This window comes from Coenobita brevimanus, chromosome 23 (assembly GCF_032717465.1).
Source record: "Coenobita brevimanus isolate Jiangsu-jjx chromosome 23, ASM3271746v2, whole genome shotgun sequence".
NCBI lineage: Eukaryota > Metazoa > Arthropoda > Malacostraca > Decapoda > Coenobitidae > Coenobita > Coenobita brevimanus.
In genome coordinates, this window is record NC_136976.1 from 62735417 (window position 1) to 62752789 (window position 17373).

The following is a 17373-nucleotide window of genomic DNA, read 5'->3' on the forward strand; positions in this document are numbered from 1 at the left end:
AGAGCAACTTTTTTTTTTTTTTTTTTACTTACAAGTAATGGCCTCATCTTATGGTATGCAATATTGCAAGACAGTTAGAGTGATGCTTACCTTATCAACTTTCCTACCTCTGCTTTGCCTGTGTTCTCTTGAGAGATAGGTAGACCTTGGCATCCTCTTGTATCGCAGACCCGTCACGACTGTGTTATAAATTTGCACAGCAGCGTAACCCCCATCCCTGATGATTCCCTTTAGGACATCTCTGCTGCTTCGGCATCTGCTGACTCACATGGGGGAGGCGGTGGCTGAATCGGTAGAGAGGTGGCCTGCAGTCCTATCGGACCCAGGTTCAAATCCCCGCTGGGGCAGGGAACAGTTTAGGGATCTGAATTTCATAAAACCAGGCTTTACCGATCTACCAGAAGACCCGCCGACATGTCATAAAAGTACCCCCGCTAATACCAATACACAAGTCCTGTATGAGACAACCCTTGCATGTATTCAATATGGACGGTGGGTGTTAGCGCCGAATTGGTGACATGTAGAGAGGTGTATGGTATGTAGGAGGACTACTGGGCCTTGAGAGCAGGCTGTTAAGCCTATGCCCAGAGTCAGACTTAAAAAAAAAAAAAAAAACATAAGTAACCTACTTGTGTTGCAGTCTTTGACCACATGGTTAATTGTCAGTTATGTATGCTATGTGGAGAGTATGGAGAGAGATTGACTAGTAAAGTGCATGAGAGTGAGGGAGAGAGGGAAAGGAAGATTAAGGATTAGGTGAAGGGATGGAGTGCAGAGGTAAATGAATGAGGGGGAGTGAGTTGGAGTTGGTGACATGGAGGCAATTTGTGTTTGACCAGTCCTTTTGGGATTAAGACATCTGACTATAGACAGATAGGTTGCCTGTGTGAAAGCTGCTAGCTGTGTTTTAAATTCACCAGAGGTGGCTGCAATGATTTTTTTTTTTTTTTTTTTTTTTTATGCAGTGTACAAGGGGTTACAGTATTAACAAGAACTGACAAGTGTCTTTGGCTAGAACCGAAATTCAGATAACAGTTGAGTTGCTCAGTTATAAAGTTTAGCCTGTTCGTGTGTATGATAAGAGAATGGAATCATGGATTAATGTCTTGGCTTGTTAAGCACATTGATGGGGCTGGTGAGGGATGTCATCATGTGGTGGCACTGATGTTGCTGGGTGGCCCTGCTGCTTTGTTATATAAACATCACTCAGCCCCTTCCCTAAGCTGGGCAAGGAGGATGGTGAACTGCAAGAGAAGGTAACCTCAGCCTGCAGTTTACAGCATTTGCATTCAGCTGAGCTTGAGATTGTAGCAGTGACAAGCTAGAGACAGTAATTCCTGAGAATGGTTAGCCAGGTTCCACCCAATTCTTAGTGATTTGGGTGTGCTAAGCATTAACGTAAGTCAATATAAGCATCTGTATAAAAAAGTGATCCATTAAATCATTAGTATTAAATGATCAAAAATAACTACTTCCAGCATCCGCGATCATGTGACAACTTGTACTGAAGTTGATTGCACAAAACAGTTTTTGAAGGCATCATCTTATGGTCTGATTCTTTTGTCGGGAAAATTTGTGCCAAAGGCACTAGAGCAAGATTCTGAATTCTTAATGGCCAGATGAGGTTACCAGTTATCAATTGAATTTGTTATATTTTTGAATGATATTTACCCAGAAGTTATTTTTAAGAGTCCAGTAAGTATGAATTAGAGAATCAGTGCCCCAGTACAGTAGTTAACTAAGCATTTGTGTTCTTTCTACAGTACTGTATATTTAACTATATCTGATGATGATGTTCCAGTTCCATTTGAAATTGAAGTTAACCCGCGGTGTCCCGTCGACGTGAATTAACGTCCACACGTTTTGTCACTGCCAATCCCGTCGACGTACATAAACGCAAATCAATTGCAAGGTCCCTAATTTGCACAATTTTCAATTTTCGCGAGTGATTTTTGGCACGTATACACGAGACACCTTCTACAAGATGCCAGGCAGGGACAATGCCTTAACCAGCATGACCTCCTCCCCCCCCTGCATGCCCTTTTCTCAGCAATTCACCTGTTATCAGTGACCTGGCCAGTAAAGCCATGTCATGCAATGGTACGAAATTCAGGGCCAGAGTGATTCCCCAATCAATGACAATGTGGAGGACAAACATTAGAGGAAGAAACAGTCAGAAATGATGATCAGGTAATGTGGCAAAAAAAGGTCAGGTATGGTGATGAGTTAGTGAGTGAAACAATGCATATAATGCCTATATTATTGTTTGAAAACCAGTATACTCTCGTACTACATATAAATTCGTACCAAATAAATAAATAAATATCGTTTATGAGTGGTGTGGAATAGTTACCCTCCCACAGAACTCGTTTTCTTTGCAGCCAGCCTGATAGAAAACCCTGTAAGGTAAGGAGGTACTCCTACCTGGATTGAGTATTTTAAACCTCAGGTGAGCGATTTCCCTATGAATTTTCGATGTTTCTCACCAAAAGCGGAGGTTTGAGCCAAAAAAATATTTCTCCAAAAATGGTCGGGATTGGAGGTAGTCAGTGGTGGAAAAGTGGTCGGGATGGGGCGAGTTAATACAGTGCAATTACCAAAATCTGAAATGGTTGGGATTAATAGGCTTTTGGAAACCTGGAATTGTATCATTACCTTCAGTTACATGTAGACACCCACTTTATTTGCTCAAATTTATTATCCTACAGTCATTGTTTTGAAGGTTCAGGTGTGAAAGCTTAGCATTCTATCTGTCTATCTATTGCCAGATGCCTTAATCCCTCAAGGGGTGGCCACAAACAAATCGGCTCCATGTCCTGGTACGAGGCTTCTTGTTCGTATTTTTAGTTAGTTGTTTTCCGAGGAGGGGTACTAACCCTCCGCCAACCCACTTGTTGTCACATAGGGAGCACGTGTTGGTCGGTTACAAGGTTACCACCCAGTGTTGTAAATGCTTTCCTAGAGTACAGGAAATCATTTAGCTGGCCACTCAGTGTAGAGCTACCCTAAAAACAGAGTACCACTACAGTAAATGGGTGAATGATGGGTGCCCTCACCTACCACATTTTTTTTTTCATGGGGACATAATTACGATACAAAAAATTATGAAATCAGTCATGTGGTTGAAGTGAGTCCAGCTTGATCTAGCTTGGGTTACTGTAGACTACTATGGCACTTTTTTGATGTAACAGTGATCCTGGAAATTAAACCAGGTGTTTTTTGGTGGTAAATGTGACAGGGTTGGCACTGATTAAATCAAATTGATTTAATCATGTTATTAAATCATTTTTTTGCTTAAAAAGTCGTGATTTTTTTTTTATCTAAAAGTTAACAAAAATTAAATAGGAAGGTTTATAAAAGTTGTGTATAACTTTGTGTTGACATTAATTTATTCAAATACTTAAGCAATTTAACCCGTCACGTCCCAACCGATTTTCCACAGTCCACCACTGACTCCCCCCAATCCCGACTAATTTTGGAAAAAAAAAATTATGGCTCAAACCTCTGCTTTTGGTGAGAAACATGGAAAATTCATAGAGAAATCGCTCACCTGAGGTTTAAAATACTCGATACAGCTAGCAGTACTCCTTGCCTTACTGGATTTTCTATGAGGCTGGCTCCAAAGAAAACGAGTTCTATGGATGGGTACCTATTCCACACCACTCATAAACGGTATTTATTCATTTATTTGGTACGAATTTATATGTAGTACGAGAGTATATTGGTTTTCACACAGTCATATAGGCAATATGAGCATTGTTTCACTCATTAACACATCAACATACCTGTTCTCTTTTGGCGACATTACCTGTTCATCATTTCAGACTGTTTCTTCCTCTAATGCTACATAAACTTTGTCCTCCACATTGTCATTGATTGGGGAATCACCCAGGCCCTGAATGTCTTTATTGGCCAGGTCACTGATAACAGGTGAATTGCCGAGACAATGGCGTGCAGGGGGGGGGGGAAGGTCATGCGGGATAAGGCATTGTCCCTGCCTGGCATCTTGTAGAGGAAGGTGTCCCGTGTATACATACCAAAAATCACGCGTGAAAATTGAAAATTGTGCAAATTATGAACCTTGCAATTGTGCGATGTACTGCAACGTCGATGGGACTAGCTGTGACAAAACGTTGTGATGTGCCTATACGTCGACGGGATGCCTCGGGTTAAGTTAGCAGATTTTGGAGAGTGGTGCCATTAGAAATTCCTGCATTGTATGATGGAAAAAATATTTTTTCATTTGTGTAACTAAGTAATGAAATTATTTGTACATCTGAAATAATGAGCCATATATCAAAACTTGGAAGTATATCAATATATTGTAGCTAATACAATGACTAGTGTAGTTCAGGCCAGAACATTCTCTAGTTTCTCAGGAGTTTGTCCTAACTTTGCAGTCTTTATTTCAAAAACCAAAGCCATCAGACCAGGTAGGCAGTGCTTGGTCATTTAAGGCCATGTCATAATAATATCAGTTTAAGATTTTTCTGTTAAGATTATTCTGGTAATATAGTCAGCTTTGGAATATGCTGTCTTGATTACCACTGGCAACTCGGGCTTAACCAGCAGTATACAGACAGGAATCGAACAGGTTTGTACTGGTATCTGGATTCTGGGCAGTGGCATTCAGCCTGAATCATCAGTGGATAGACAGGACATGAAGTTAACAGTATTCAGTATACTGCTTTTGAAGTATTAGGTATATATATAATAAACAGAAAAATCAAATAAATAAAAAAAATCAAATAAATTTAAAAATTGATTTTTTTTCCCCCTGCGTGTCAACAAGTGGGTTTGTGGAGGGTTAGTGCCCCTCCCTGTAAAACAAATAACTCAGAGTCAAATGGCCACCCCTTACGGGATTATGGCATCTGGCAATAGATAGATAGATAGATAGATGGATTTTTTTAATTCTGATTTTTTTTTAAAGATCAAACAAATCACCAACCCTGAAATGTGATCTTCAACAAAGTCTGTTCAGTAAACTGACACTTTCAAAATTCTTTTGGAATTCTGATCTCAAATTGTGAGGATTGCACTGTAGCCTGTATTGATCTCTCTAGCTCAGCATAAATCTGAATCCCTTATTCAAAACTCAGAATCAGTTTCCAACTGTACTGTAGCTACTGTACTACCCATAAAAATGATTTTGTCTTTCTTCATTATTATATAGCAGGGAGTGGATAGACAAGGAATGTGGACAATATTAAGAATATATGGAGTATATGGGAAGTTGTTGATTGCTATGAAGAGTGTATGAGGCTGCTAAGGCTGCAGTTCATGTGGATAGTGAATTGAGTGAATTTTTCTGTTTGAATGTTAGATTGAAATAGGAATGTATCATGTCTCCTTGGTTGTTCAGTCTGTACACCTATATGGATGGGGTTGTAAATGAGGTACAAGGTAGGGCAGTGGATGTTGGAATGGCTTTAATGAGAGAGGGCAGCATTTGGAAACCCCCTGTACTATTGTTTGCGGATGATACTGTATTGTTAAGCGAAGACAGAGGGGGAACTGCAAGGCTTGGTGAATAATTTTGAAGAGTTTGTAGGAAACAGAATCTACAGGTGAATGTAGGGAAAAGTAAAGTTATGGTCTTCGAGAGAAATGAAGTCACTGGATGTACAATGAGGTTGGATGATAAGGAAGTGGACAGTGTGAGTGAATTTAAGTACAGTACTTAGGTAGTGTGATGAGTAAGGATGGAAGTTTGGTGGATGAAGTGCTTTGAAGGGTACAGCAAGGAAGAAAGATCGCTGGTTCTTTGAAAGCAGCAATAAGAAACAGGAAAGTGAGCATGGAAGTAAAAAAGTCGCAGCATGATAGTACTGTATTGTGATACCAACTCTAACGTATGGAAGTGAAGCTTGGACCTTGTTGGAAGGACAAAAGCCAAGAGTGAGAGCAGTGGAAATGAGTTATTTGAGAGGAATATGTGGAGTTACATGGCAAAACAGATTGGCAAATGAGGAAGTGAAGGAGCATTGTGATGTGGATGTAGATGTGATAGAAAGCATTAGGAGAAATACATTGAGATGGTTTGGCCATGTGGAGAGGATGGAAAGTGAGAGATTAATGAGGAGAGTGTATGTGAGTGAGATGGAAGGAGGAAGAGAGAGGGGAAGGCCAAGGATGAGATGAAGGGATGGAGTGGAGAGGTATATGAGAGAGAGGTGTGTGAGCTGGGGGGACAGTGAAATGGCGGGGGATCGGGTGACATGGAGGCAATTTGTTTGTGGCCACCCTTTACAGGATTAAGGCGTCTGGCAATAGATAGATAGAGTGATATTGTTGTACCATTTTTTTTTTTATCACAGATATTCAACTCACAGATGAGATAAAACAGTATTACAGAAAGCATAACCCTACACTACTCTGCTAGCAACTGGCAACTGCGGTTCTATAAGGATAAATACTAGAATGGGATTTCTGAAATGTTAACAAAGCTGATGGGGCTCTGTTCTTTCCTTCTTCTGTGTGCATTACATGAACTCCTTGCGCGGATGTCACAGCGGTGCAAAATGAGCGTCAGCCGCGCAACACTGCCACAATCCGACCCGAGGCGTTTGCTGACATGGACCAGGAGCGACTACTGCGCGAGGCTGCTGTGGCGGTGGGCGTGTTCACGTGAGTCATCTCTCACTTATTCTCTTAGCTTTGGTTCAGCTTTTTTACTTTACTTCCACCAAACCAAGATACTGTAATCTTACCCTTTACATTGCTCTGAATATCATACACTGGTTTAAGGAAAATGAAAATGCCATCAGGTGTTGTAGGGTAAAAATGCTGTTTGTGCTCGTGCTGTATATATGGTAATCATATTCAGCAGAGAATGTCATTTTATACATACAGTGCAGTATATATTATAACATACTGTATATATATCTTAAGAGTATGTCATGAGTAATGACATTAGCCAAACCTTTTGGCAGTATGGGGTTCCCTTTCTTGGCCAGAGGGTAAAAAATACGGCATGTACTAATTCTGACTAGCTAATTCTTTTAATATAGTAAATTACAATATAGTACTTTCCAAGATAGATTTCAAGCATTAGCTTTCTATATAAGCAGTGAAAATAACAGCAGATTACTTGTACCAGTAAAAATCTCCTCCTTTCTCTCTGAGCAGACCGCCCATCCCCATTCCTGGGCTGGTGTCAGCCATGAGTGGGTCCCGAGGCTTCCTGGCCCCTCCTCCGTCCATCACCTCGGCCCACCCTCACCATCCACTGGCCACCATCACCTCTGCCCCTCCACCCCCACCCATATCCTCCTCATCCTCCTCTTCCTCCTCATCCTCGTCCACTCCTAGTGCCACCATGACCAACAACAGCAGCAGTAATAATAACAATAATAACAACCCTGCAACATTCAACCATATGACTGGGACAGCCAATGGAGGATTAACAATGGGGAATTTGCTGACTCCACGACCTCCCTCACCAACTAAAGAGGACCATGAGCATGGTAAAGATGATGTTTGACAAGTTTTATGTAGCCTTTTCAAAGGCTTAGATAAACATATCCAAATAGAGGTGAGAAAGAGGTGAGACGTATAAAGTTATAAAACTTACCAGTAGCCTCGTTACTCCAGTGATGTATTTTAATTTATATTTCATTTTTGCTATCCCAAGGTGACTTTATTTAGCTTGAGAGAGACTTTTTTGGACTGGAGAGGTTACAATAGATTTAGCCTATATTAACCCCTTTGCCCCAAGATATTTCCCCAAAGCTGAATATAATTATCTAGTAGTAGCAAAGATAAACTAAAAAGTATGCCACTGGATTCAAAGGGTTAAATGAAATTGAAAAAAAATGAATGGATGATGAAATGATATAAATTAAGAATGCAGTTCATCATTGAAGTTTGAATGCAGGAGCTGTGTATACCAGTATGTGCTTTATAAAGTCAAATGGTTCTTAGATGGAATGTATGAGGGAGTCGAGATATCCAGGTGTATTTAGCAAGGCTGGCAGTATGGAAAGTGCTCAGCTGGGTAAGAAAGTGACAGGTTCAATAGAGAGCTCATCAGGGTAAGAGAGTGATAGGTATAATAGAGTGCTCAGCAGGGTAAGAAAGTGATAGGTATGGTAGAGTGCTCAGCAGGGTAAGAAATTGACATGCAGTAGCTACTCTGCAGGTTGTAATCAAGGTTAGGGATGAATATGGAGGTAAAGAGACTTGCAGGGCAGTGTGTTGTATTAATGCCAGCTTGCTGTTGAATTGTGATGTAAACAATGCCAAGCCATAAAGCACAGCATAGAGTAAAATAGGTCATAAGTCAGTATAAGAGTTTGTACTTGGCTACTTGGAAAGACAGAAGGATGTATGAATTTGTGCTTGTGTGTTGATGGACAGGGGTAGAGACAGATGTAAGAAATATGCTTACGTTATCAGTGAATGTGATTAACATGATAGTATTTAGCTCTTTGCTTTGTAGTGACTTTCTATAGCTTAATAAAATATTTAGCATGCTGTAGGTGGTGGCGACCATCATCCACTCAATTGATGTAGTACTGCCTACTTTATCCTTCACCTTTATTACCTTTTTCTATGTTTACCCTGACTCTTCCTACTTCTCCCAACTTTCATATCCTTTTCAGGTTGCTTTATGTTGAGTGACAAGCCAAATGGTTTGCTGTAAGCCACGAAAACCATGTACAGTGCTGGATGGCAACCGTATAACCAACCCATACATGTTCCCAACATGTCAGCAAGTGGGTTGGTAGAGTGTTAGTGTCCCACCCTGTAAAACAACCAACTCAGAGATCATGGTGTCTCGCTATAGATAGAGGTAGATAGATAGGTTAATCCATATATCCATTCTCCAAGCCTTCTTTGACCTATCAAGAGAATACAGATCCAAGGCTAGGCTATTAGGCCAGATGTTTGAGATGAGGGTGATCAGCCACTTTTCCCTGAGCAGCATTATATAAACAGTTAACCCCAACCATTTCTGCAACCTAGCTGAAACAGCCTAACCCACTTGATCATAAGGCATTTGTTTGTGACTTAAGTGGTTACCATCCAGTGAAGTAAATGGTTTCTTGGGTTGCAGGAAACTATTGAGCCTGTCACTCTTTGTAAAGTCACCTGAAGGGAGCATCACAGCAAGTGAGTGGATGGTATAAATCAGAAAAGAAATAATACATATGTGACCAGTCATAGAATTAAGAGAACCATACAAAGGTAATATCAACATGAAGAATGCACAGAGAAAGAAATTATAACAAATAAAATAGCATCAGAACAGGGCAGGTTGAACTGCACAGGGTGGACCAGACCAGGTCATTTTCATTGTCAGTAACTCCAACATATATTATTTTTGTTTGGATTTTTTATATATATCTTCAGCCATTTATGGGTTGTTTTGTTGTTGAATAACCCTGGTCTGTCTGGCCGGGCAGACCTATCAACCACAGGCAAGCAAACATCCCTGCAAGGCTTTCCCTTGCAGTAGACAGCACATCACATTGAGGTATGGGGAAGAGTATGTAGGTTTAATTCTGGATGAATGGATACCACATTACACCTCTCCACCCAGTTAACAGGGGCATCATAGTCGGCTCCACATCACCTTGTTTTTGAGTTATATGGTTGCCATCCACCTTTGTGAATGGTTTCCTGGGTTACAGGAAACTATTATGCTCATCACTCAGTGTAGACCCACTTGATGTAGAAAGAAGAGTATAAAAGTGATGGGAAGGATGGGAGAAACAGGAAGAGAGGAGTTAATGTATAAATGTATTAAGTTGGTGTGGTTGGTCTTGACAAGGTGAGAGAATTTAGAGTAAAGTGCATAAAATCTGGAAAAACTAAACATGGTGGCAAATTTTCTTTCTGAAAACCCTAGGTTTTGCAAAGTTTCTTCTTGTGAAGGTAACATTGGTCAGAGTTAACTAAAATTTTGTGATTCTATCAGTGTCTGTACTTTTCTGTTGAACATTTAAAAAAAACAAAAAAAACGTTAGCTGTCATGATTCATGACTTGTTGGTCCAGATTCACCCCAGTATGTTTACAGCTCACTGGGGTGGACCTGGGCCAACACAATATTTTCTATGGTGTGTTCAGTTTTTTACCTGTATATTGCAATACTGCATGTGTGTGTGTGTAGTTATGTATGCATATTTGTTTGTGTGTGTGTGTGTGTGTGTAGTTATGTATGCATATTTGTTTGTGTGTGTGTGTGTGTAGTTATGTATGCATATTTGTTTGTGTGTGTATGTGTGTGTGTATGTGTGTGTAGTTATGTATGCATGTATGTATGGGCATGATGTGTGTTTATATCCTTGATAGTATTCATAAAAACTAATAAATTCATAGTAGATGGTGGTGACCATCATCCACTCATTTGATGTAGTGCTGCCTTTTTTTCCTTCACCTTTATTACTCGTTCTCTGTGTCTACCATCCCTCTTCCTATTTCTCCCATCTTTTCTGTCAGTTTTTATTACCCTTCTTTCCTTTTCAGGTGGCATTACATTGAATGACAAGCCAAATGGTTTCCTGTAAGCAGGGCCAGATATACCTACGTGTAGGCTGCAGGCCAAACTCATCAGTGGGCCCCCAAATTATTGTACAGGGGCCCCATACTCTGGCTCTATACTTATTGTACAGGGGCCCTTACGGTTGTGAATATATCATATAATGAAATACTTGGTGTACACTTGAAACAAGGTTATACATTAGCACACTGCACGACAAATTAGTTTCAGTGGCCCCCCGAGATACCGGTGGACCCTAAGCCAATGGCCTACTTGGCCTATTGGTAAATCCAGCCCTGCCTGTAAGCCAGGAAACCATTTACAATGCTGGGTGGTAACTATATAGCTAACCAACCCATACATGTTCCCTATGTGTCAGCAAATGGGTTTGTGGAGGGTTAGTGTTCCTCCCTGTAAAACAATTAACTCAGAGGCAAACGACCATCTCTTATGGGATTATGGTGTCTGGCTATAGATAAATACGTGTAGATAGAACAGAAACAGCACGAAGTAAAGTAACTTCATAATGTAGTGATGCATTATGCAATAAGCTCCTTTCACATTCTGTCGTGAATTGCGGTATCAGTACATGTTTTAATGTATATGCCAGATTACTTCAAATGGCTCCAGTAAGCAAATAAAATATGCTAATTATCATTAGATTATACCTTGATAGGCTTTAAGTAGTGTAAGAAAGGTTGTTAACCAATTAAGTTATTGGATCCATGTCCTCCCTAGTGGGTGGTCTAGTTTTGCCCTGAAGTTTTGCATGAACCAGGCCACTGAATGGCTTTAATAATGCAGTAAGAAGAAATGGTTCTGTGGTGTAACTTACACATACCATAGCCCACAATGTAGGCATGAGACTACTGAAATATGAACAATTTTCATTCACAGGCTTAGTTGTTATTATAAAGTTTTGCCAATTTGTGATCCGGATCACCTTGGCTGGTGGTACTGTAAGCATGAAATTAGTGAGACTGATTGGATGGCCATGAATGAGATGGAAGGATAAATTGGAGGAATATACAAGAAACAAAAGGTAACCTGGAATAGTGATGTGTTGTGAAATACATGTTAGGAACACTATTGTGTTTGTTGTGGCCATTTCAGAATCCCTCACTGTTAAATATCTGGTAGATATCCAGCATTCTGTATAAGTACTGTATAAAGATACTGAGGTATACAGTATAAAATCATACCAGTGACAGATTATTTTACTCTCACATGTAAGAGCAAAATGTTGGAGATTGCACTAGGCCAGAACCAGCCTATCGTTTCACATTTGCTAAAGTACAGTAAATCCTTAGTATTATCCTACTTTTATGTCACCCTTTTAAATAGTTATTTTTTTATCAAGTCCAAGTAGGTTATTGAAAAAATGCCCATTTAAGTTCTATTGATAGCTGCCTGCACAACAGATTATCTAGTTTCGCACAATTTACGGTATCAGCAACACACTCCCACCCCTTTCCTGTTGTTTTATTTTGCATTTAATTTCATTTGTTTCATTCATAAAGAATCCACCATGTTTGCATGATCACCAGTGTCAGCCCTCGATGCTGCTTGATCTCTATTAGTCTCTCTCTTCAGTTCCTTATCCCTAAGGTCACACTCTATGACCTCATACTAGGTCTCTCTCAGTCTGCCTCTTGCAACCCTACCTTCAAGATTCACACCTCTCCCTCTCTGTGCCCAGTTGTTATCCTCCATCCTTTCCACATGCCCAAACCATCTCAGTCTACCCATTCTTGTCACAACACTTATACATTCAAGTCTCATCCTTCCTCTTGACTCTTCATTTGCAATCCTACCCCTCCCCCCTCCCAGACCTGCCACTCAAGAATTCACTACGACACATGTCCATCAACCATAATCATTATCATCTTTCTTCCTATAGGTCTATGAACATCCTCTTCCTTTACTGCCCAAGTCCCACTACCATACAGCATTATGCTTCTAACATGTACTGCACAAAAGGACTCCATAGCACAGAAGGAGAGCCCTCTCATTGTTAAGAGAAGCAAAAGCTCCCTGAATTTCAGCCATGCCTTACCTTGGTCATAGCTCCAGCCCCACCTCCAACAGATATCATTTCCCCCAAGTAACGGAACTCCTCCACACACATGAGAGACTCTCGAGCATGGTCATTCTTTTCCTGCCTTTGTCTCTGCTTCTCCCCTACACACTGCACACATGAAATCGGCATTATTTTGCAGCCTACCTCTTATGCACAAACTTAAAACAACACTGCACAAGATGGAGTTCCTTGTCCAGCTTTTTGATGCAAGAATTAACTGATAATCTTGGTCTTTCATGTGCGCAGCTGGTCAACTCGGGAACTATCTTTCTTAGTCTGAATTTCCCTCTGCCATTGACATCCAGTCTGTTAAATGGTGTGTCCAGGCATCTCAAAATAAATGATTCTTAATTTTGGTTCTCTTTCACTCAGTTTTTCCGAGAAGAGCATCTTTTTTTGCAGGCTGTAGCATTTGGCTCTTTCGTTTTTGTATTTTAAAAAGTTCAGTGGAAATGTCATGCAGTTATATTTTAGAATAATCCATGACGTATGATAAGGACGACTTGAAGTTAGCATATATGTTTCCCCAGGTGTGCATGAAGCAGACTCTCCTGTGGATGTGACAGGAGGTGGGGGTGAGGATGTAGGGGGTCCATTACCTGCTCACCTTCCACCTGTGTCGTCGTCCTCATCCTCATCATCAGGAGCATCCTATGTTGAACCAGCACCTTTGTGGGATCCACTGCAAGAGTCAGTGCAGGAAACAGCTGCCAGATTGCTCTTCATGGCTGTCAAATGGGCCAAAAATTTACCATCCTTCAGCAGTCTTCCCTTCCGTGATCAGGTGAGAATTATGATATCTAAGGAGCCAGCCTCAGACAGTAATTTAATGCCAGTTAATGCCAGCATGAACCATAAGTTAGTCTGCAAAGAAAGCTTAATCAAAGCAATGTAGATAAAATATAACTTGGCTGTTTCTTCTTCATATACTGTAATAGGCCTACATGGATAAATTACTGTATATAGATTTGTGTGATGTGACATTGTGTCTCAGATATATTTGTATGGTACAGGTGGTGCTCCTGGAGGAAGTGTGGTCAGAGCTGTTTGTCTTAAATGCAGTACAGTGGTCTCTACCTCTGCCCACTTGCCCTCTCCTCACACCTTCCGCCCATGCACATGCCCTTGCCCATGCTCACAAGGCTGCACAAGCTGCACATGACATTAGGCAATTGTCAGAGGTGGCAGGGGCCTTCAGGGATCTGGCTGTTGATCCAGCGGAGTTTGCTTACCTGAAGGCCATTGTGCTATTCAGGCCTGGTGAGGTTACAGATTTAATTTCTGTTGTGAGACTGTTTTCATATTATTGTGTATTCTACCAGTAAAGTAATAAAAACTCATACAGTTCTGTACTGGTAAGCAGTGTTCACTTGAGATACAATGTAAGTAAAGTGCTAATACAGTTTCAGTTTAATCTACCACTCGTTTATTTTCAGTGACATTAGACTTTCCCCTGGTGTGAAATACAGTACCAAGTATATTATGCCCAGAACAAAACAATTTCTTGGCTACAATGCTGTATCTGTACAGAATTTGTTTTCTCGGCTGTCATTTAAATATCCTTAACCGGATGCAGGGTGCTGGAGAGGGACACCTTCATGCAGTGCCACTTATGTTTCATTTATATAAACATCCATAAATTCCCTCCTTATCCCCTGAAAAGTAGGATGGTGGATTGCCAGAGATAGGCAACTTCAATCTGCAGACCACCATGTTCACGTTTCACATGAATTTGGAGCTACAACTAATACTACTACTAACAACACCCATAAAAATGACCCATGTACAATATTTTTGTGTTTGTGTGAATTATGATGAGATATGAAGATATTTTTTTTTCTTTCTTTAATGGTGTTTTGATACACTACATGGCACATTAGTATGATAGTTTTAGCTACTTTACAAATATATTCTTCCAGTGGACTGTTAATGCACTTTTATAGTATGCATATTATCTCAACAGTTATAAAACATATGTAGAGACATGGAAAAATGCCGCCATATAATATGAGCAAAACATTCATTGTAAGTTTTATAAAACAATAATACAATTATGTCTGTTGTAATGAGAAAATGAGCGTATCTTTACAGTAATTTACTAGCTCATCCATTTTCAACTTTTTTCACATGCTCATGTGGTCAGTACGTGGATTGAAGGATGCAGCACAAGTTGAAAGTTTGCAAGACCAAGCACAAGTGATGTTGAGCCAACATGTGCGAGCCCACTATCCTGCCCGCCCTGCCCGCTTTGGCCGCCTTCTGTTGCTGTTAGCCTCACTTAGGGCACCACCACCACCACGGGTCCAAGCTCTCTTCTTCACTGCCACCATTGGCAACACACCCATGGAGAAAATACTCTGTGATATGTACAAGAGTTGAGGTGCATAGTGAAAAAGGGCTCAGAGATGAGTGCTGCAGCATGCAGTATACACATCATACCTACAGGATTTTTTATGATACCAAATGTACCATGAAAGTGATTTCATGACAGTTACAGCACACAGAGTAGTTGGTACTGATCTATGATGCCAGTGATCTGTGCTAAGTGAAAAGAGAGGAATAACATGGAGGAAGGGTATTGCTTGAATTGTCAGACCTCATGATAATGATTTTATCTTATATTAGAAATCCAGTAATTTTTGTACTGTTCCAGAACCTTTCAAGGTTTTAAGTCTTGGTAAACAGACTGCTGTTTTAAGCACATGAAAGAGCTTTCTTCATATTATTGGCCACAAGCACAATTTTCACATAGATATTAGAGATTCCTGTACCCTAGCCAATCTGGTAACACTGAAACTTCCATTATATCCACATTGCTTCCTCCCTTGCTCTGTAGATTGCTCTACATTATCATTCTTCATACCTAGGTTTATATTTTCAAGTTTCTGTCTGTCTTGTTTGCCAGTCTGTTTATATATTTCTCCATCTGTCTTCAAGCTTCTATCTACTTAGTCAGTTCTGGCACCAACCCTATTCCTCGTTCCTATTAATGATCTCTTATCTGTCACTCACAATCCCATCCACTCATATGCAGATGACTCAACACTACATAGTTCATTCACACGCAGACACCCATTTACAAAGTCAAGTATCTCTACCTCCCAACTCAATACAGCCATCTCCATAAATCAAGACCTATCTATGATAAGTGAATGGGGACAAAACAACCTTGTCGAATTTAATGCTAGTAAAACTAATTACATACAATTTACTAATAGACAGATATTGCCAGATTCGTGCATTACCTTCAGTGCTACTAATATTCCCATCTCCAAAAGTATTGAAATTCTTGGCATCTCACTTAACAGTGCCCTCAACTGGACCTCTCATGTTAAAGCACTTGCTAAAACCACCTCAAAGAAACTTGGACTATTGTACAGAGTCCGTAACTTCTTCACTGATGAGCAGTTAGCTATAATTTATAAGAGTCATGTGCGCTCTCAGCTTGAATGTTGCTCACCCTTGTGGAAATGATGTGGAGAGGTTGCATTAAAACAACTAGACAAAATTCAGAACAAAGCTGTTAGAATTATTAACAACCCTGCCATTACAAATAAACTACCTCCCTTGCAGGTAAGAAGGAATGTTGCCTCCCTTGCATTATTTTACAGAAATTTTTTTGGCAAATGCTCAGATGAAGTTGTGTCCATGTTGCCATCTCTCCATGCCTTCCTTCATGCTACCTGGGCATCTGGTAGTGCTCATGACTGGAAAGTCACTCAGCCATATTGCAGAACTTCTGCCTGTCAGAATTCTTTCATTCCCCGAACTGCATCTCTCGAACTCGCTTCCCCAGAGTTGTTTCCCTCCAAATTTCAACCTACAGCTGTTCAAGTCTAACTGTTACAGATATTTTATGAACAGAGGACAATTTTATGAACAGAGGACACCAGTAATCTGATAAATGGATTATTTTTTTTTTATTCATTTGTTTTACCTTCCTCCATTCTGTTATTTACAAAAAAAAAAAAAAAGTCTATATATACTGTCCATCTATCATCAATTTCTTTATTGCCCCATCAGAAGTATAAGCCTGTCAAAATCTGCAATATTCTTAGAGTACCACCAACCCTACTCAATATTTTTGTTGCCGTTGATTCCTACTCAATACTTTTGTTGCTGTTCATTTAGGTATATGAGGTACAGTAATATAAAATACTGCACTGTGTAAATTTTCTGACTGTAACATGGTTTTTTTTCTCAGCTAAAATTACCATCATTGTTTGCTCTACAGTGAGACTAGAAGTACTGGCATCTGTTCACTAAATGAGTTTGGACAGGTGATAAGGAGTATGGATGTTATTCACAGGGGTAGGAGAGAGAAGGGAAGGAGGATTTGAGAGAGTGGTATAATGGAGAAAGAGGAAGGGAAGAGAGAGAAGCGTGGAAGAATAGAGATACCAGTGAGAACTAAGTGAGATGTCTGTCATTGATTAGGTAGCACAGATTTTGGGCAGAATTGTGATAGATTATGGTAGATCCCTGTTGAAGGCAAATACAGTAAAATCTTTATGAGCATGCTATAACAATAATACTGATGTCATAGTGCTGATGATGCTACTGTACGTTGTTATAAAATCTATTATAATACAGCTGTCATTTATTGAGTTAGAAAAGGGGGAAATAAATTGCTGGGAGAGGAGAGGGGTGAATGAAGGTGGAGAAGGGAAAACAAGTGGAGTGGGGTGTTTTACATTTGCTAGCATTTAAATAGGCAAAATATATGTGTTTTCTAATAGATTGGCATTAAAATAAAATTTGTTTTTATCGAAGGTAATAGGATTTTAACAAGTGCTACCAGATGAT

General features: G+C 40.1%; 1 protein-coding gene across 1 annotated transcript in view; it reads left to right on the forward strand.

Annotated features, from left to right (window-relative positions):
• Hr51 (photoreceptor-specific nuclear hormone receptor 51) overlaps window positions 1-14946 on the forward strand; it is a 36827-nt gene extending 21881 nt beyond the window's left edge. Inside the window, exons 5-9 of the mRNA XM_080267021.1 lie at window positions 6516-6630; window positions 7129-7469; window positions 13098-13351; window positions 13581-13827; window positions 14711-14946. Of these exons, the coding sequence (XP_080123147.1) occupies window positions 6516-6630; window positions 7129-7469; window positions 13098-13351; window positions 13581-13827; window positions 14711-14946 (1193 nt within the window). The remainder of the gene's footprint in view (window positions 1-6515; window positions 6631-7128; window positions 7470-13097; window positions 13352-13580; window positions 13828-14710) is intronic.
• Window positions 14947-17373: the final 2427 nt, after the last annotated feature.